This window comes from Phyllopteryx taeniolatus, chromosome 3 (genome assembly GCF_024500385.1).
Source record: "Phyllopteryx taeniolatus isolate TA_2022b chromosome 3, UOR_Ptae_1.2, whole genome shotgun sequence".
In the NCBI taxonomy this organism is placed as follows: Eukaryota; Metazoa; Chordata; class Actinopteri; order Syngnathiformes; family Syngnathidae; genus Phyllopteryx; species Phyllopteryx taeniolatus.
In genome coordinates, this window is record NC_084504.1 from 25,434,001 (window position 1) to 25,455,853 (window position 21,853).

A 21,853-nucleotide genomic window follows, 5' to 3' on the forward strand; every position below is an offset into this window, starting at 1 on the left:
TTTGTTTGGATTCAATATTGAAAACATTGATTCATTGCCATTGAAAGACATATTGCAACTATAGCTTTGTTGATGACATTATTTTTACCTTGTTGTATCCTACAGAAGAAAAAAAATATCTAGGAAATATTAGTACAACTGCAATTTACTGAGGTTTGCAGCTTTGCAAAAATAAGCAGAGACAAGCAGCAAAATGATGCAATATTTTGTAATAGCGATAAGAATAATTTCATTGAGCTTGAATTATATAAAAGGGCTACAGTACTTTACATCATTGTCTAAATATAGAGAAACTTATCTACTGTCTGAAACAGTTCCTGGAAAGCAAATTGAAAACCAAGAAACATCTTTTTTTCCCCCAGTTTGCGTTTTATTTCCAAAGTCAAATGAACAAACAATGAATGGCAAAATTATAACTTTTCCAGAAAAGTTACCCATGTATTTAAAAAAAAAAGAAGGTTATAACAAATCAAAACAAAACAATAAATATACATGTCAATTAATCTCATCCAGTGAAAGCAAAAGACACACATACAAAAAAAGGGCTAGGTACAAAAAAAAAAAAAAATGATGGCTACATTAAATAAGCTCTATAGGGAGAGTTGGCAGTACTATGCTACAAGCAAGCAAACATATTATTCATTTTGTTGTGGGGTGTGGAATAAAAATCATTTGTCAAGCCCCTGGCTCGTATAGGCTACACATCATCATCATTTGTAAAGTGCACATGGTGAACTTTTGAAGTTGCAAACAAAATACATGACACAAACATAACAATAAAATACAATTTAGTGGAAGACTGGACTGCGTTTTGGGAGGGGGGGGGGGGTTGAAAGTGGGGGATAAAATGGCGATGAGACCTGGCAACTTCCAAATTGGCAGAAACCAAATTAATGTCACAAAGAAAAAGAAAAAAAAAAGTTGGACAACAATTTGGTTGACACTGCTTATGTCGTGTTATTTATTATTATATTTTTTTTTTTGTGTGTGAAATTATTTTAGAAAGAAACCGCGTGGAGCTCGTCCTCCTCCACCGCCATCTCATCCGAGTCACTGAAGTGGGAGTGCGGGGAAAACTCGCCGTCGCTGCGGGGCGAGTCCGCCTGCGCCGCTGGAGGGGAGCCGCCGGCTTCCTCCACCTGCAAGGCGGCGAACGACACGTCGTCGAAGGCGCCGTGCAGCGACATGGCGTCGATGTGCGCGGCCAGCTGACCTTCGGAGGAGTTGCTCGCCGACTGCGGAGCCCCGCCGTCGGCCGAAGAAGACGCCGCCGGGTCCTGCAGGAGCTCCGCCAGGGCGTTGATGTAAATCTGCGCCATCTGCAGCGTCTCGTACTTGGACAGCTTCTTGTCGTTGTCCAGCGCCGGGATGACGTTGCGGAGCGCGTCGAAGGCGTGGTTCAGGCCGTGCATGCGCCGTCGCTCCCGGGCGTTGGCGGCGACGCGCCTCTGCCGCTGCACGCCGGTGGCGGGCTTGCCGGACGGGGCCCTCTGCCGGGCGTTCGCGTCCTGCTCGGCCCCGGGGACCGCCAGGACCTTCAGGCGGCACAGATCCCGGACTTTGAGCGAGCCCTCGGCCGCTTTACGGGCGCTGGGAGGGCTGCGGTGGCCCGCGGAGTCCGGCGAGCCGCTCTCTACAATAGCAGGGAAAAATCGATTATTACTGCGCTTGTGCGCAGTTGGGGACCGCCGGGATGTAGGAAATGTCAAACACAAGTAAATATAAACATGACTGACGACCCCAATAAAAAGCAGTTTGTTTTTACATTTGACCAAGTAACTTCATTGACTTGTGTGTATTGACTAGTTAGTCAGCAAACCATCCTAACTGAACTTTACCCGCGTATTCTAATTTCCCAGTTTTATGTAATGCACCATAGGCACGTCATTTACATTGTCATAGCTTTGTAAATTCAGTGTTCTGCCATACCAACGTCATTGAATTTTGTTTTCCAATTTCCGAAAATGTTCTGGAAAGTACCATTTCAATTTCATTGAACGTCCTTGCTTTGTAATTTCCCAGTTTATTGGAGTGCACCATACAAACTTCGCCAGCTTCACGGTCCGAGCTATCCAATGTCCTCGTTCTCTGGAACGTACCAATCGAACGTTATTTATTTTGTCCTAGCTTTCTAATTTCCCACAAAAAAAAAATAAAAATTGATTCATCTTGCACTGTTTTACAAGTTTTAAGGAACGCAACATCATTTGTCCTAGTTTTCTCATTTCCAAATTTAAGTGAAAGCACCATCGAAACTTGATTGCATTGTCCACATTAATGCTTTCGAATCAAGTTTTCTGAAAGGCACCGTACACCTTTATTTACTGTGATGACATTCTAATTTCCAACTTCATTTCACTTATTCTAGATTTCTAATTTCCCACCTCAATGGAACGCACCATAGGAAACTTTCTAATTTCCAGTTTTTTTTCTTTGCACGCAGCATACAAACCTCATTAACCCTGTCCTAGCTGTGTAATTTGCCATTTCTGGATTGCACCATCCACAGTGTTCTTACTAATTTCCAAGTTTTTAACAATATAGCAAACGAATTTCATTTGACTTTTTAAAAACTTTTTTTTTTTTTTTTTTAAACCTTTCCTCTAAACTTTAACGTAAAATACCATATGAACTCAGTTTAAGCTTCCCAATTTACAGGTTTTGTGGAAAGCATTATATTACCCACATTTCATTTAACTTGTCCGAGCTATTATATACTTTTCTTTGACGCACCAACCGAACTTCCTTATATTTTACCTTCCCCGAGCTAACTTCCACATTCTCTCGCACACCTTGGTGGAACTTTATAGACTTGGTCCAACCCTTCTATTTTCCCAGTTGACATGAACGCACCAATAATTGATAGAATGCCACTTGACGCAATTCGACGAGCCAAATTATTTCAGTGCGCGCGCAAAAAGTATCAGAATATCTCACCGTGATATGAGCCAGCGCTGGAGCAGGGCGAATGTCCGAGGTAGTCCGCCGAAGTGTCGCGTGTCTCGCGGGAAGCGAGCCAGTCGCGTGGGTCGCTTTCAAAGCTCGCCTCCTCGGCGTCCTGACACCAGTCTGCCACGCTCAGGACGTCCATGTTTCCTCCCCCCCACCCACGCCGCGCAAATCACTCCTGCAGGTGGTGAACACGATACCGGGGACGGTTTGGCTTCGCGCGGGTCGCGTGTCTCTGGCGTCTGGAGATCCACGCGGCGTCCGTTTAAAAGGCGGCACGCGTCTCGCGGCCCCCCTCCTCGCGCAGGTCGCGTGTAGGCGACCAATCAGAAGACGCCGAGAAAGAAAAAAAACCCCAAAAACATACCGGCCGAAAAGATACGTTCAATGACCCTGCTCCCACGTTGGACTGTTTATTATAACATAATACATATAACATTACTATTACTTTTGAGCAAAAACAAAAGGGAAGTCATGAGACCCCCCCCCCCCCACCCCCCACCGAGTACACACGTGCACGATTTTAGTTTGTTATTTATGACCTAAAACCTTTTTTTTTTTTAAAGCAAATAAAGTAATTATGACTTTACCACTGCGTTAGCGTATGTTCCGACTTACGTACGCTTTTGAACAGATCTCAGTCGTAAAACGAGGACCCATGTACTGTATACAGACAGAAGACACGCATTAATGTGCAGCGCGTTCAAAAGTTTAGGGACACTTTCTGATGCTTTTGCATGAGAAGCTGTCTCAAAACGTCGGCATCGTTTATGCAAAAGCCACCAATTGATTTTCTGTTTTTAAACCACCTAATAATGAGCGTATATATTGATTTATCAGTCTCTTTTCTACGGAAGCGTATTGCATTCACTTGGAGAAAAAAAATACTCGGAAAAACTGAAAAAAAATATTAAAAAAACAAATCCCTCCAAAAAATTATTCAGAAAAACAGGAGTTTTTTATTTTATTTTTTTAATTCAAGTGAATGCAATACACTTCCGTGCTTTTCAGATCACAATTGACCCAAAAAAACAACAAACAAACTGCTTCTACTACTACTACTTAAGTGTCAACATATTTTGGGTGACCCACGGTCAATGCCTTAAAAAAAAAAAAAAAAAAAGACAAAATCTCTCAAAAGTTCTCCAAAAACTGAACAATGAATGCACGAGATCACGCGAGACTTGGAAAATAGTGATACAACCATAGCAGAAATGCAACTTACTGCGACGATATATATATATATACCTGGATGGCCATTAAGCAATGTTACACAACTTACCTGTATTCAATAAAGTTTTCATAATGGTGACAGTTTGACCTAATAACTTTTCCATTACTTCCCATAGGAAAATTAACTTTAAACACGAGTTAACATCTGTTTTCCCCCACAATATTGCGGTTCATCACCGATGGATTTATTTATTTACTTACTTTTCTGCCATACAGTATATAGGGAACTGATAACCCCCTGTGCATGCAAATGAATGCACTGGAACGCTTCAAAAAAATGCACCTTAAAGAGATCGGAACAACTATGAACGGGCATTAAAAAGTGCTGGAGGTTGACCATGAAGTGTGTGTAAAATAAATATGTGGGGGGGAGGGGGGGAGGGGTGGGGTGGCATTTCACAAACGGTTCCTGGGCCTCGCGCTCTGCTCTCTCTGTCCATTCTTCCTCCCTTCCATCATCTCCAGTTTCACCCGGCCTTTTGATCCGAGCCTCGGAACGCCCTGCCCGGTGTACGAGGCTTCGAGGGAGGCTTCGGTAACATGAACCCGGTTCCCTCACTGACTCACGTGTGTGTGTGTGTGTGTGTGTGTGTGTAAACTCTGCGATAATGCCAATCAATGTGATGATCGCATTGAAGGAGGAAACTGTATTAAAGAGCGATCAAAGCAGCAGACTTTTTAAAGTGTGACGTGGCTGATGAAGCGTGCACTAATAGCGGGCTATTTGGACCTAATTGCAGCACGCTCAATTAAGGACCGTGTAGAAAACAGTAGCTCACTGATACCCAACCACTGTACCTTCGCACATTAGTGTTCCGCGAGAGGGAACAGCAGTTATTTACTACAAACAAACTATCTTTCTATGCCAGTGACGTATAGTGACAGGCAGAACTGTTACATGCTAAATAAATATACCACATAATGATCCCCACCCAATAGCTTCAATATCATTTCAAACTCATCTTACATTACCCTTAAAAATAAATGGCAGATGATTTGATTTAAAACTATATATAGACGGCAAAAATGCGCGTGAACATGTAAAAGCAGCAAAGACTTGCCCTAACTTCCACTAACGGCCCAAGCTAGAGTTTCTCCCCAAAACACGAAGCTCTTCATAGTTGATATGCATCACTTAATACTTAAAAGTCAACACGTGACATAAAAAACACAAGACTTCCTTGATACCGATTACTATTTGGGTTCGGAGCAAATGAAGTTTTTGCAAACCACACTGCAGATACCTTTTCCAAACATATTATGGGAATAACCACCAAGCAGGCTTCCATCCATCCAAGAAAAAGAGCCGATTTGTCCTTATGTGAGTCACTGCCGCCACATCATAGGCAAATAGCCAGCAAAGCTAACTGAACCCAAGATGTGGAGGTGAGTAATTATACTATCTGCGATGCACTGAATCAACAATAAGTGAACCGCAATATAACAAGGGATTACTGTATCACAAAAACCTGCCAATTTAACAAGGGTGTGTAGACTTTTTATATCCCCTTTAGCTTCCCTTCACCTCCTTTGTTTATAATTGTATTATTCACTGCATTGTGGCAACATAAATAAATCCATAATCCACATACTCCTGTTTTTTTTTTTTTAATTGTATGAATAATTTAGATTTAGAATTTTTGGGTGCCCTATTTTTTGGCTTGAGTACCAGCCTCCCAAAATGTCTGTGCACGTGCCTGCCAGGAAAACATTGTTATTGCCTCATAATAAAATGTGTTTTCACTTATTTCTATAATGTACTGTATTTGTTCGTTAACTACTATTATCACCGATAAAAAAAAGGAAAACATAACTTGTTAAGGGGCCGGAATGGATGAATTCTACTTCCGTTCATTTGAGCGGGCAGCATTGCTTCGGTTTGCAAAGATTTGGGTTCGGAACAAATAAAGATACCTTTTCCAAACATTATGGGAATAACCACCAAGCAGGCTTCCATCCATGCATTTTTTTTTTTTATTCATGCATCCATCACAAGGGACGTCGGTCTGGCGCCGAGCGTTCGCCCCCTCTCTCCCCATACAAGCCCCCCCCCTCCTCGCCCAACGGGGCCTGGCCGGGCTCCTGAGGCTACCGACAGGTTGGATATTGTAGCCGGCCATTATTAAAGTGTCACGGCCACAATGGAGACTCTATGTTCCATTGGTCATGCCTGTGGGGGGGCTCCTCTATAGGAGAGGATGAGAGAAGGGCGTAAGGGAGCGAGGGCGGGGGGCTTCCATCATTCCAGGGCCGGGGAGAGGAGTCTGCGTGCTGCCGCTCCTCATGCTCGTCTCCCGGGAGACGGAGATGCGACGGGCACGCGGCCGCAGTGAGAGGGGAGGGGTGGGGGCACGAGAGGGACCTCAAACGCGGACTGTGGTTCACATACACACGTTAAGCCCGTAAAACTGAACTAAAACAGGAGACATTTATCCTCCTCTAACTAAACCCATCCAAACAAGATAATCACCAAGTATAATTAAGCAGTTGGCAATTTTTTTAAAATCATAACAAACGATGCAAATTAACAATCCCTTCATATAACTGTCACCATAATAAAACCTTAAATCAACTTTACCGAGGCTGTTTTAATTAACAGTTTAACATTCTTAAATGTTATACAAGTTCGCAGCTAAGTTGTCGACCGTATAATAAAAACACAATCAAACTCAAGTAAAACTCATCATTTGAAAAGTTAGAATTTAGATTTTAGTCTGCAATATTCTCCGTAGGAAACAGTGTAAAATGATTTCATCTATTCCAAGCACAAACGCCCCCATCATAAAATCTTCATTAACCGTAATGACATTTTTAAGCTATATTTAGCATTCTTTAGTGCCGTACATGAATACATGTGTAATATATAAACTCACTATTCGAAGGGTTGGAAGACTATCAATTGGATCGATCATGAAAGGTTTGTTCAAGCAGCAGATATTTGTATGTTAAGTGACTTAATCTATGCATTCCAGATTCAAACTGTCATCCTCATAAAACCAGGAATTGTACAGGAAAAAATCAAGGAGAACAAAACTAAAATACAGTAAAACTACTCACCGTTTGAAGACAGGGATGAAATGAAGAGGGAAAAAAAGGAACATTTTTAATTTTTTTTAGAAGGTTCTCTTCTCATTCCCCGTCAGCCATTACGTTCCGTTTCAAAAGACATTTACTCAGAAAAAATGTAAAGTGAAATAATCTGATCCCACAGAGTATATGCTTTTCATATTTTATTAAAATTTGTATTGGTCATATTGCACCGAGCAGCCAGATCATTTCCTCCGCCAGTCAGAGTATATAAGGTCCATTCCTAGTTCTGTTTCTCATTAAAATTTCCCTTTTTTTTTTTTTGCAATCGCTGGTAACTTTCTTTTGGTGGCATTAAAAAAACAAACAAAGAAAAAAAAGTAATACACTTCATGAATTAATCAAGATGTTCACTGAAGTGTCACGAGATTTGATTGTTGGCATTCCCTTTTACTTTTAAGGGATATTTTCTGGCTACATAACACTGGAAACTTCTGAAAGTTGAATAGTTGAGTACATTGTTTGCTCTTGTATATAATTGCTTTTAATACAGTAATTTTAGTACAATTTAACAAATATCTTAAGTTTTGTGGCGTTGTCCTGCACTGTTACACACACACACACAAAAAACAACAACATTCAGAATATAATGTAATCCCAGGTCATCAATACCTATTCAAATCTTTAGTTCCATCGGTTTTCCATTAGAAAAACATGACCGTTAGCAATGTTGTCATTTTTGAGGCAAACTTGAAGTCAACTTGAGCAATGCTTACTTACCCCCAAATATAGCTTCTGTGAAGTGCAATAAACGTGCCAGGACATTCTATTGGAAAAGAGGACAACATATATATATATATATATATATATATATATATATATATATATATATATATATATATATATATATTTAGAGACGTTATGCGAAATTATATTATATATTTTAAAGGATGATTTCAAATGTGTCATGGGGATTTGCACTCCAAAAAGAACGCTATTGTACTGTACCTGGGAATTTTGTATACTTGCCTTTGCTGACCTCTAGTGGTTCATCCTCAGCTTGCTGCAGTGCTGTACATTTCCAGAAAATGTTAAGGTAAAAATAACACTAACCATCCCACTGTAGAAAATCTGTTTATTAGACAAATTATACACAGAAAGCTTTGCCACCTGTAACAGAGGCCCCAGTTTGTTCAATTTTTCAATAATATGCAACACATACAACAAAATAGGCCTATCTTAAATACTGTACATCATATTTTCTTTATTTTTGTTGTTGTAATTATTATTTTGGAAAATTATCAAGTAAAATCTGTAGTTCTATATGTGAAATAATAAAAATAATTTAAAAAAATGTAAAAATAAAACAGCAGCAGGAGCAATTTGTGCATGCTTCGTTTTAATGACACATTTTTGTCATTTAGCCCCGCTACCCCCCAAAAAAATAAAATAAATAAAATAAAAATAAATCTGATTAACTGAGGATGGTGTAAGCAAAAGGGTTTAGATGTATGCATTTATGTTGCTCATGTAAGGCAGGATTTCCCAAACTTAAGGTTGGGACCACAAACGTGTCGTGGGTCAATTTTGTTTTGCCAGGTAGGCAACGGTAAAATGCTGTAAACTGTTGTTTATTAATCAGTAATGTTATAGTCAATTAATACTGGTGTTATGCCAATGCATTTTAATAGGTTCCCACGGAGGAATGCCCTTCGGGTCTTGAGTTGGAAAAAGTTTGGGAAACGCTGTAGCAAGGGAAAAAGAAAATCAACTCAACATGATAATTTCCTTTTTGTTTAACAAAAATAGCATTAACGTAAAATATACATTCCCCCCCCCCCCATTAATAAGGTCTTTGATTAATACTAAACAAAACTTTTATAAATGTCTGCGTCCTATTTTGCCAATCAGGAGCCATACTGCAGCCTAACAAGATAAGAAAAGAACACCTACGAACGCTTGCTTCTAAACACTGTGGCTTGGACCGAGTTCTCTATGCACAACGTTTTTAGTTCTTAAAGATTAACTGAAAACCTGCTCTAAACAACTATAATATTATGAATTATTAGGTGACAGTGAAAACTGTTTGGCTTCCATTTGAAGTAACCCAACCCCCCTGAAAAATGCTCTTACTGTACTGCACCCCCCTCTTTCGCCACTGAAATGCACCTTAATGGTCTTGTTGGAATTAAATGGCACTTTAAAAACCAGTCATAGAAGCAACACACTTAACATTACACCAAAAGAAGCTCATCGAAACTCATCGAACTCATCTGCTCTTCTGTGTTTGGGTCCTTGACTGGCAGCTGCGGGGTTGGGGTACAGCGACTTAGTTGGCATATAAGGCCGGCTCTGAAAATGCTGTTGCAGTGGCGTCTCCTCAACACAAAACCCTCTTCCCCAATTGATGCTCAGAAGAACTGAATAATGGACTTAAAACTTGATGCTTTAAGACGGCATTGAAACAAAAGCGAAAAATGTCAAACTAAGATTTGAATGATGCATGAAGCAAAAAACAGAGTCTACAGCACTCATTTAAGCAGTTTAAACAATTAGACAGCTCAGAAAAACGTAATTTTTTTTTTGCATTTCCTGACCAAAAACACATTCCACGTGTTAAAATATTTTTTTTTTCTGAAAACAAATCTCATAAAAAGACATATAATAAGCATTGAAATTCTTCCTTTTGTATATATATCTTTTGTTTTTTCTTGCCTGTTACCCTTCTGAAGAGTCTGATTAAAAGGTCTCACCATAACTTGAAAAGCAGAAACTACAGTACCTTGTGAGGGGGAAAAAAAAGGAGAGAAAAAAAAAAAAAGGTCAGTTTCACATACAATCACTTACAGGTCTGTGGGCACTGGTGCAGTGCAGTGGGGTTCACAAAGCGTCTTCAATGTGCATCAAAGAATGGACATGTCCGTTTTCGAGCTGAGACATCAAAATCACGGACGTAGTGTCATTAAGATGCGCTAATGGGAATTTAAAAGTTCACCAGTAAGGTCATTGTTTTTATGTCTGGTCTTAGGTCCCGTGGATCCACTGTTTTGACATCATCTTAAGAGATGATCGGGCATTTTGAAAGCGAGGGGGAGATATTTGAGCGTGGACCCCGACTTTTGGATAAAACTGGTGTCAAAGTACTCTTGTGGTACTCCTATGGATTGAGACATAGAATGTGTGGGCTTATTGTTTCAGGGCTAGACCACCACCAAGGCCTAGCCGGAGCGCAGGAGAGAAATAGAAGAGTTCTTAAGGGGCGTTTTCAGAAAAGCAGTCCTCATGTTAGGGAACAAAAACAAGCTCACACGCACCCTCAAAAGAATCCCCCCCAAACAATCACAAGAACAACACCGATAAAGCAAAAATATCATCCCTCTGTGGACCCTGTCCCGTTAGCACCTATACCGAATGTCCGCGCAGAACCCCACCTCCTCCTGCCGCCTCATACAAAATGGAATCACTCAAGCAGAAACTGAAAACATAAAAGTTCCTATGTACATAGATCTCTATGCTCCGACTCTTTAGTTTAGCATTGTTTGCTTTATAACCCCATTGGATCTTACCGCACACCCCTTGCCTCTTCCTACCAAACCATCAAGAAGCAAGCACTTAGATGGATGTACCCCTGTCTGGATCGTTTCCATATCCAAAGTTAGGTCCCGGACCAGTTGGCTGGTAGGGGATGGAGGACATTGTTTTAATGGGGCTGCGGAAGAAGCCGCCATTGGGGGCCCTCTGCCTAAAAGGACCGACTCCACCAGTCCGGTGGTCCTGGAGGACGCCGCCGGCGCCGCCGCTGCCGAAACCAGCGGAGAACCCAGCGGCGGCTTTGGCGGACAGGGTGCGGCTGAGGGTCTGGATCTGCTCGGGGATGAAGGTGGTGGTGGTGATGTGTGTGTTGCGGAAGTCGCTTATCTGCTCGAGGGCCTGGCGGGCTGCGGGCAGCGTGTCCATGTCGAGGGGAGTCAGGTCGACGGAAGAGGTGGAGAATTGCTTGTGGGGGCTTTCGTCCTCTGTGCACAGGCTGTTAACCCGGCGGTGTAGGTGCTCCAGGTCGATCTCCTTATCGTCCTGCAGGCGGAGAGGGGGGCGAGGGGGAGGAGTAGGATGGAGAACAGAAGGCCGTGACGGTTGATGGTCCAAAAAGAGTAGAGGGACATAAACAAAGAAAAGTGGGAAGAATGTGAAAATGTAAAGAATTTGAGAGATTCGAGGACAATTTCCAACCAATAAGAAGCAAATGAAAGGCAAGAGGGATTGAAAGGTTGAACAAGGTGAAGTAAATAAATAGTAGTGAGGGGAAGGGAAACAGAAGTCGGTCGTTGAAAAGGAAGAATCAGAAAATAAGACAAGGGTGGGATGAGTTCCGGACGTCATCCATTTGAGAAGTTTAAATGGATAACAATCATAGCGACAGGGTAGAGGAAAAGAGGTGAGCAAACGGGCGGGAGATGCCATCAACACGACCCCAATGTGATTTGGAAGAATCAGGATGCAGATATGAAATTGCAATTGGATGGATGTGATGTGATGTGATGACCGTGAGGGTGTGAAGAAGAGGTGGAAGAAGGGGAAGATGGAGGGAGGGATAGCCGTGGTCAGGATACTGAGAGCGAGAGAGAGGAACATATACAAACACTTCTACCAAATCTCGAAGGAAGTGCAGAACCTGGTATACGGGACGAAAACACACCGGCGTTGTGCTGTGTGCTTTGTGATTCCAGCGCTTACACCAACTACATACACATACATCTTTACACTGATACAATTATTGAATGGAGGAAAGTACTTAACGCTGCTGTATGTCAGATGGTTCTACCACAGAATTCGCATTGAGACCGACATCTCATTTTCATGTGAATTCCTTTCATTTTTTTACGAAAAACATCTTCTATGACTTATTGAATGATTGCTTCATACAGTATGATATACAGTGAAACCTCCGTAGTCAAACTCCCCAACAGGTACGAAGAATCGCTAATCAACTATTTTTGGCATATCGTCTTCCAAATGGCCAAGTTACAGAGAACTTTTGACTCGCCTGTCTGCTGCTGTCATAGGACTATAACGCTCCGTAGAGCAACGAAATGTCCGGCCAACAAGGTGACACAGTCTTCATATGTATGTGCGGGTCGGAGAGTACGAAAATAAGATGGTGGTGGGGGAGAAGAACGGTTTGCCTCGCAAGCTTCGGCTATTTTAACCAAGGCGAGTCTTAAAATATTCATACAAGCAGAACCGCGGGAGTGGCGGTGAGAAACGAGGGCAGCGGCGCGAAGTGAAGCTCCATCTTGGTTGCCAAAATGTTATTTCCAATAATCCGCCGGCAACAACTGTGTGTAAATATTTGACTAAAAATGACACCAGTAACATGGTCACTTTGAAAACATCCCAATATATCCTCAAATAAAGAAACACTGAAACAGAGAAATGCATTTTTGGAGCCCGGCTGCAGATACCATCGATTGTGTCCGTCAAGTCTTCAAAGAATAAGTAGTTTTGAGTTTTATTTTAGCTAAATAAACATCATCTGTAGAGTTCATTGATGTTTTATGATGCCGATAGTAAGAACCTGGAACAAAATAATTACATTATTTCCTATGTAGAAAAATTGTTTTAAAATGAGAACAACTTGGGAAGTCAAACAGCGTTATGGAATTGTGTTCAACTTTAGAGGTTCCACTGTAGCTCAATTAGATTTCAGTCAAAGGCTGTACGTTACAACAATTAGCTTTAGTAGGTTAAATAAAACTTAAAAACGACAAAGACTATGCATCTATCGACGTTCACATAACAATAACTTTATCACAAGTCCTAAGGATGGTGACAAGTGAGAGGTGTTTCACGCTGTTGCAGGACAGGCGGACGGGGTGAAGAGTGCTGCGGGATGGTGCAATGCGTAAGGGGAGGATATCGTGAGGACGGGGCTCGGGGGGGGACCAGGGCTGCGGAGGAATACTTTCATTTCTGTGAGTTAAGGCTCGCAGAGGTAGGTGGTGGAGAGTGTGGGGAGTCACATTGTTTTAGGCGGTCGTTGTGGGAAATACTGCCAAGTAAAGAAAAAAAAAAAGTACAGGGAGTTTTAAGGAAAGAGGTCATATTACCGGGGGTAAAGACAGATTTACTGACCGTGTCCTTTGGACCAAGGGGGCTCTGGAAGGCGCTCGGGCCATACCAGTTGACGCTCATGGACCAAGGTAACCAACAGTGGCACCCGCCCGTTACCATCTAAGGAGGGAGCAGTGGGCGGGTGGAGAGGACGGGAGGGAGCTAATGCTTTTCCTGCCACTATCATGCACACACTGAACAATTCAAACAAGGGTACGCCACAGGAGTGTAAAAAGTTGGTATGACAATAAAACGAATGGATGCAAAAGAGAAGAGTCAATCAAAATCTGCTGTCTTTGAGAGGGGACTTGGAGAAAGACCAAGGGGCCGCAGCCAGGACGAGTGGAAGGGTTTGGTGGTAAGTTCTGGAGGTCCTGCCATAATCATACTGCACCTACAGATCATGATCAACATTTCTAATGCGCCTCTAATGTTGATCAGAAATCAAAGGCATAACTTTGGTGAATGAAGTATAATGTGCAAAAGTATCGCATTGAACTTGATAGGTAAAGATGTAACCCGATTTTTACTCCCCGTAGACAGACAGCCTCCTCTACAGGCAAAAAGGCCTCGTTACACATACAGTGAGGAAAATGCATGTTTTGACAACATTAAGTGCTCGTTTGCTTTCAACTGATTCCATACTGCCATTTAGTCATTCAGTCTTTAAGCATTATCCAGTGCGGTCTTACTTAAATGTTCTACTGTATGTATAACCTCGGGGTGGGGGGTGAGGTGGTGAAGGTGGTCATTCGCATTTTGGGGGCGAGCTCGGAGGGGTTGTTCGGTTCGTAGGAGTGTTGCACGATCAGGGCGCAGGGAATGTCGCAGCATGCTGGGGGCTGGTAACGGGTGGGAGCGGGGGCAGCGGCGTTGGAGGTGTTAGAGGTCTGGGCCGCGGGGCGCTCGTTGGGGCTGTGAGGGCAGGGATCGGCAGTTTGCCTGGCAGATGGGCCGTCTGCCTGCTTCTGGTGTGTAGTGGCATGCGTAGAGCACCGAAAGTCGTAGAGGAGAAGGGTTTCGCAGAAATGTGTTTGTTTGCATGCAAGTCGGCAGTTAAACACGAAATAAAAAGTCACGACAAACACGCAGCGGAGCGACGGGCGAAGACAAAGAGGGGGATGAGTGACAGATGAGATCAGGCAGATGGCATGATGATAAAGTGGCAAAGAGAAGTCAATAGGAGAAAAACAGACAGGTGGGGGTGAGCGAGAAGAGAGACACGGCGGTCAGTCAGCGCACGCAGAGAAGCAGCTCGACCTGTGTCGTGTCCTCAGAGAGACATTCACACAGTCGTTATATACCTGGAAAGGGGAGATGTTTAAATGGCATTTTGAATTGCTCTCTGTCTCTCTCCCCTCGCCCGCTACATCCCTCAACACAGAGTACTTATCTACAAAAACAAAACAAAACAAAAAAAACAGGCAATATGAGAGCTTTGAGCCACATTGACACAGATCATTCCAAAGAGTTAGGAGGAGCAGACAGGCAATTCCCAGATCAAAATCCATTGACTTAAATAAGCCAAATGTACCAAAGAAGTGTATAAACGAGGATGACCTGTTCTGCTCATGCTAAATCTACATGGATTGTATGAAATATCAGATATGGTCATAACCATTGACGTTAAAACTATGGAGGAGCTCTGACAATGACATTTGACGGACAAAATGTTTAGCTTTCAAAATAGAGTTATATATTTCTTAACTCCAGTGGCAGAACTCCTTCATAAGAATCTGTCAAACATTTAAAAGGCCAAAAATATAAAACAATTGCTGCCTGATTATGAATGAAATGGTTCCTATACATAAAATCACGCCATTTTGTTCCAAAGTAATTAGGGGATAACTTGGGGTCTATAAATATAATACTAATAAATCTAGAGAAAACACTGTTTAGGTTTAGAGCTTAGTAAAACTGTAATAAATAAATAAATAAATCTGTGACTAAAGTGACCAAATACAACAGTTCAGCCATAAATGATTTTGTCCCTATAATAGGGACGGGAAAAATAATTGATTGTTAAAAATGTGTCCAATTGTTTGTTGATTCATCTCATCTTGAAGCATTTCAGCCAACCAATACCAAAACCCATGTGGATTGCTGAATCAGTCTCAACAAATTTTCTGTCTAAAGAAGTCCAATATGACATCAGCTATGGGAAGCTGAGTTACATTGACGCTATGGCACGACTCTTTTGGGAAGCCTTATCCTGATTAATGTGACACTGCCATCGAAACAGGAGTTCAGAACAATCGGATTCCATAGAAATATTAACACTGGGTTCATTGAATGCTAATTTACCCCATTCCTGATGCATAATGAAGTTATCAACTCTAGATTTCAGTTCTAGGTGTAGAATTATACTGTACATAATATGTTGCATTGAATAAAACACCAACGATATGATAAAAAAAGTAGAATTAATATCTGTATGGCAGTGAAAAGGAACCAGGAGAACCTATGATAGAGCTCATGTATTTGATAGCATTGGCTCCACCATCTACGAAAAAGGGCCAGTGAGAGAATAACCAGGAGATAATCTGCGGTCATTTTTGTCAGGAAATTAAATTCACAGTCTACATGGGGGCATATTGTGTTGTGTGCATGAGCGTATAAGCTCTACGGCTAGCAAACATTAACACCAAGATGCAGGTCCGTAGATGACAATGTTGGCCATTCCACACAGTAGCACAGACACAGTTAAAAACACGAAATTGCAGCAGACAGTATGCATGTCAAGGTTATGTACAAGCATGTTTTAGAGAGAATGTCGAAGAAACACAGAGACACAACCACAGATTAGTAGATGTTTGATAGGTGCAGAGCATGTGCGCGCCATGTATTGGGATGGGCTTTGTTTGGGCGTAGCCTACAGGTTTAGGTTGAGTATAATCTTAAACTAATGTCAGTGTGTGTTACTGAGTGTAACAAACCTGGATGGAACTTATATGAATAAAAATCCGCAGGGGATTCATGAATGTTTATGCCATACTTGGCACAAGTTTGAGCATTCATTTGACCAACACAAGCCGGAATGACTGAAGAGGTGGGGCAGCCATGGTGTGTGTGTGTGTACTTTGTGTGCGTAATTTTATGGGCAAGTATCTGAAGTGACTGGCAATTCTAAAGCACATTTTAAAAACATTCAACTCAGTATTACTTTACAATTACTTTGCAATCAGACATTATCTCGCTTTAGGCTATGCAGCTGTTTCCCAAAACGTAGTACAGTGGACCCTTGGAACTTGAATGGGTTGGTAGTAAAACTATCTATATGTTGCACCTCAAATTTGAAAACATCGTGTTTCAAAAGAAGAGTCCAAAAAGATCCTCGTGGTATGCTAGTTTGTTGAATGTTCTTCACAAGAATTAGTAAGGCACCCGAAAAAAAAGGAATGACTATTCAAAAGATAGGTAGGTAGCCAAACGCAAACCAAGCAGGGATCCCCCAGGAGGATTTGGGTAGCTGAATTAGCTTAACTGACTAGCTTAGCTTGCTAGCACCATGAATAGTAACTAAACCTCGTTAGTAGCATAACATTACCACGTTAGTTAACGAGCTAACAACAGTATAAAGTATTATTATTTTAGATTTTAAAAAATAGCAAAAACTTTAAACGATCGTTAAGTGTCTGATTTCTGTCGGAGCCAGTGCTGTGCTGTGATTGGCCAGTTTGTGTTTCCAGCGGTGTAGCTTACCCAAGTGTGAATTCCACTACAGAGCTACTTCGGACTACTTGGGATTTCTCTTGTCCCACACTCTGAAAAACACTGACCTCAAGGTAATTTCCAATTTAAAGTACATTTAACCTAAACAATTTAAAATGCCACTCATAACATTTAAGCTCAATGTTACTCTTTGTAGCAAGTTCATCGCAGTGGCATTCTCATGCTAAGAATGCACTCTCTGCACCAATATACTTTATGAATCCAGCCTTTCCCAGACCACGCGTAAAGAATGGAGCCACCAGGCATCTCTGTTTTATGTGAAGTGTGCAAAAAACGCATGGGGATGCGCAGGCACGGCGGGCACAAGTGTCCCGCAGGTTTGCAGGAGGCCAACGAGTTCTTCACTTAAACCGAGCGTGTCGCAATTTACCAGACTTTCACAACCATCAGGTGCACTTAAAAGTCTTAAATTTTCTCCAAAATGGACGGGGCGCCTTATAATGCGGCGCGCCTTATGTGTGCACCGAGTTCCAACATCTATAAATGTTGTCATGTGATGAGTGCTCCGCTTGACTGACTGGGAGCATTTCCTGCCGACACGGTGCTTATATAGAGGAAAAGCGGACGTGGCTGAGGACAGCATGCGGATGTAAAGGGGGAAGGGTGCGCGTGAAGGAGGACGCTAAAGCCACGCCCCCGGTTGGTATATAGTGCCGGGGTGTGCATTGTGCAAAAAAGTATCGGTTTGGCTAAAGACCCCCGAAAATGTCATCTGCGAAGAGACACGCTTACAAAGCAGAGTTTAAACTGCAAGCTGTCAGTTACGCGGAGGAACATGAGAATCGAGCAGCCACGAGAGAATTCAAGATAAACGAATCCATGGTTCGCAAGTGGAGGAAGGAGGAAAACGAGCATCGGCAAGTCAAGAAGACGAAGCTGAGTTTCCGCGGAAACAAGGTACAGGGTGAGTGTGGTACACAGCTGGCGAACACAGCTTTACTAAGCCAGGGAGGCAACGCCGGGCGAGTTATGCCACCATTTGTGAATGGATTGTGGATGTTTGGGCTAAGGTATCTGCTTTGACTGTTGTCCGAGCTTTCGCGAAAGCCGGGATCATTGCTGAACAGCCCCCTGGCAACGAGACTGACTCTGACAATGACGAGAGGGAACCCGGCGTGTTTGTTGGAGAACTTGCCCGGCTGTTCATTTCGGATACAGAAGATGAGGACTTTGATGGATTTGTGGATGAGGATTGACAAAAAAACCAACATAAATACTTCAATAAAGTACAACCAAACTCAGTTTTGCTCCCACTGCCTTTTTAAAAACATTGTTTTAGCGTGCATCCATGCTACTGTATGTTTTACGATAGCGTATGTTTTACCATGCCTGCGCCCAATAATGCGGTGCGCCTTATGTACGTTAAATACAGAAATAGACCCCGTAACTGAGACTGCGCCAATTAATACGGTGCGCCCTGTGGTCGTCAAAATACGGTAACTTTAGGAGGTTGGGTGATATTAAAAAAACGAGAACAGCCAAATTTTATGCGAGTGTTCCTGAGGAGATAAAATGCAACGTGTTATTCATCTATCAAGCTGCCTTGAAGTTGAATTAGTACTAATCTCTTTTGAAGGCTGGGTGGCATGCATGATGACTCGACGATGTCTGAAATATTAATGGTAATCAAAATTGCTCAACTGATCTGTTCATTTTTTACGTTGCAGTGGAAAGTAATCAATCTCAAGATTTTCCCAAAAAGCAATCAATGGGTCAGTGGATCAGCGTGGTAGAGGATAAATGTCAAGGGTCAGCTATAAAAAACAAGCCAGGCTGACTACATTTGCGGCATCAATGCTACGGGAACTCTAAAGGGGTTATTAAAATATTTCAATGTCAGCTTTCTCTGGTAGACCATCGCATGGTCCTTACAAATACAATTCGCAGTGTTAAAAAAAAATAAAAAAAAATAAAAATCAATTCCTCAAATAGCTCAGTAATAATGATTTTACTTTGTCTGTTACCACACTGAAATGCAAAACCTTGACCAAGATCCCAATCAAAGACCGTCACCACCGCCAATCTCCGCTGTCCATCCTGCTCCCGTTGCGTCTCGCTCCTGTGCTCAGTCGGGGGCTGATTCTTCATTGAAACTGACGAGTAGGGGGTGTGTGTGGGTTTTCTGCATTCTGGGGGCGAACAGTGGCTAACATAATTTGAGCTCAGATGAGGGTCGGGTGTCTTTGTGGATGCTCAGTGGCCGACATGACTACTGGTCTGAATGACAGATTAAAGCTGGTAACTAAGCAGGGTGCTTCAGGTGTTTACTGGGGTGTGCCATGGACAAAACTGATCAGAAACATGGCAACACGCATTGATTTGTGCATTATTTATAATCTAGGAAATCCATTTTTGCTTCCAAAAAAGAGCTTTTGTTGTAATTGCTTGTTAGTGAGCTAGACCACACAAAAAGTATTTAACTTATCTCCTATAAACATTGTAGAGGGGGTAGAGCAGAACTCTCATTCACAAAATATTGCCAATCAGAGTAACAAAATGGGCTCAATACTATGACACAATATGTGTAATTATTTTGCAATAACATTTCTTAACTAATTCAATATTCACTACCGACTTTAGAAAGAGCTACAAAGAAAATATAGCAACATCGTTTCTTGTGTCTGTGGCATTTTTAAGACTCAAATGGAAGATTTAAGGATGACCTTACATTTTTTAAAATAATTACAGCCTTGATTTTGAACTTTGTAAGGCTCTACAGTAACTCTTGTGAAGAGTCCATGACTTTTTTATTTATTTTCTATTTTACCAACATTATTTTCTATTTTACCAACATTATGAGACATAGTGGTATAGTGACATTTACCTTACTTTCTTAGGGGCTGCTCAATATTCTGGTTTGGTTTGCTTCGTGTACACACTACATTTTAAAACGTCGGAACAAAAGTTATCTAATAAAAATCATTTGCATAATGTCACAACATAATTGAACAGTGTGACAAAGAAAATTATATACCTTCAAGCGGTCTTGGTCCGCTTGTTTCTAGGGATCAGATAGTGATTATGTTCGTACGTAGATTACGTTCAAACTTGACCGAAACAAAGGAACCAGTGTGAACACAGCTTCTCAAAATAAAACGTCATTAGAAAGTTCTGCTCTCTGACCTTGTATTACAATTTATGATATATTTCATTGGGAATCACACTGTGGTAACAATTTATCTAAATTTCGTGCCTCTTCTTCCAAATGTACATAATGTACGTGTCTCAGTCACACTAGATGTCTAAGTAATGAGCAGGGGGTAGCATGTGGGGTAATTGTTTAATTTGTTTAACTTGATTTACCGACGCAATAAGACAGTGGATAATGAAATTATGGCAGTCATAATATAGGGGGAACTAAATTGCCGTCAACCTGCTGTCAAACGTGTTGCCTTGTTCTCGCTGAAGCTTTTTTGCAAGTGCTTGTCGCCAAAGGACCTGACGTTGAGGCGGGAGGAGTCTGCATGTGTCCTTCAGGTCCTACTTATGCATTCAGAGTTTTCTCAAAAGGAATCTACATAGAGAGCGGGTAGAACTTGACAATCAAATATGCCGAGGGATGTGAAAAAGCACTAATCATCAATACAACAACCTGGCGCACCATTTTAGTAAAATGTCCATCCCTAGTTCAACAAAAGGTTGTATAAGCAAGGCATACATTTAATTACTGCCAAAGGTGCTAACGTATTTGTCGTCCCCAAGCAGTTATAGAAATGCTCCTCTATAAATACAATATCTATAACCGCAATTTATCCTCACAAACTATAGCTATTTTCTTAACCTGATGGCAACATGCTATCTGTTAAAATGTGCTACTTCAAGTGAGTTTCTAAAATGTTCGTGACACATTTTTAATTGCCTCCCAGATAACTGTAAATATTATTTCTCCCATAATTGCATTTGCTTTGGTTCATCTGTGGGATGTTCTGGATTATCACATTTGTTGCCCTTTTGCAGTTGTGATTAAAGTCATTTATTTAAAACATTAGTCCCCCTTGTACTTGGAGTGCAGAAAGATGGGATTAGTTAGATAAGGTTAAGAGATTGTATGTGACAAATGCTAATGGTTAGTAAAAGTGACCCACGGTTGTGTGATTTTAATCTATTAATGGAAAAGCGAGTAAAGCTCTTGCCATTAGGCCTTTTTGTTTACACGCTCTTGTCTCTGGTGGAGCAAAGAAACCATCCGCATTACAAGAACTGCAGGGTTTCTATCATGAAAATGCTCCTAGAAAACACTTTGATTGCCTCAATTGATATGCCTGCCGGGGTGATCAAGCACAAAGGGGCTGATTGGAAATTTCACAGAGCGCTGCTGCTAATTTATAAGGTGCCACTGTTTTTGAGGAGAGCGCCAGCGGTGTAAATATCCATGTTTATTGTTGTGAGTCACCGTTTTGGACTCTTCTGTGGTCAGGGAAACTTGCCGCTTTGCTGAAAAAGAGCCCGGGGCTGTTTGTTGTAGCTTTTAACAATATCAGCATCCTCTGTTCTTCGCGGAATTCAACTAAGTAGTCGATTACTACTGCTGATAGTGGTGACTGCTCTAGCCACATTTTGAATTACGGAACACTACTCAATTAAGTATGACCAAAGCTTTTACAAAACAACTGAGCTTAATGTGGTTGTACACTAAAAAGCCAGCACCTGGATCAAGTCAAAGAGCGTTCTATTGGGAAATTACTGCAGTAAATGTTTTCCGAAAAGCCTGATCTGACACAGTGTTATTAATAGTAATAAGCCTTTAGTTTTTTTAAACGTCCATATTGATGGATGTACTGTGTGCGTGGAAAAGATGATC

The 21,853-nt window shown here is 41.7% G+C and overlaps 2 protein-coding genes across 7 annotated transcripts in view; both read right to left on the reverse strand.

Annotated features, from left to right (window-relative positions):
• Positions 1–447: 447 nt before the first annotated feature.
• atoh1a (atonal bHLH transcription factor 1a) lies at positions 448–6,290 on the reverse strand. Its single transcript, XM_061767889.1, has 2 exons — positions 2,938–6,290; positions 448–1,633 (listed from the first exon to the last, which is right to left on the reverse strand). Exons 1-2 carry the CDS (start codon positions 3,089–3,091, stop codon positions 999–1,001), a joined length of 789 nt encoding a protein of 262 aa, XP_061623873.1. The 5' UTR covers positions 3,092–6,290; the 3' UTR covers positions 448–998.
• Positions 6,291–8,330: 2,040 nt separating this feature from the next.
• Positions 8,331–21,853, reverse strand: part of grid2 (glutamate receptor, ionotropic, delta 2) — a 456,195-nt gene continuing 442,672 nt past the window's right edge. Inside the window, exons 16-17 of one of the 6 annotated variants that reach the window (XR_009787777.1) lie at positions 13,342–14,288; positions 11,152–11,283 (exon numbers count right to left, since the gene is read on the reverse strand). Coding sequence is in view for 3 of the 6 variants with exons in the window: in XM_061767886.1 (XP_061623870.1) it covers positions 10,822–11,283 (462 nt within the window). In the remaining 3 variants the exon portion in view is untranslated. Of the gene's footprint in view, positions 14,289–14,624; positions 14,714–21,853 lie in introns of all 6 variants that reach the window. The other 5 variants (XR_009787779.1, XR_009787778.1, XM_061767886.1 and 2 more) reach the window with 5 other exon arrangements.

Excerpts from the sequence above, each read along its gene's own strand:
- atoh1a (XM_061767889.1), bottom strand. The coding sequence starts at position 3,091 with ATGGACGTCCTGAGCGTGGCAGACTGGTGTCAGGACGCCGAGGAGGCG. Across the intron at positions 1,634-2,937 it reads CAGCGCTGGCTCATATCACG|AGAGCGGCTCGCCGGACTCC; the intron begins GTGAGATATTCT and ends CTGCTATTGTAG.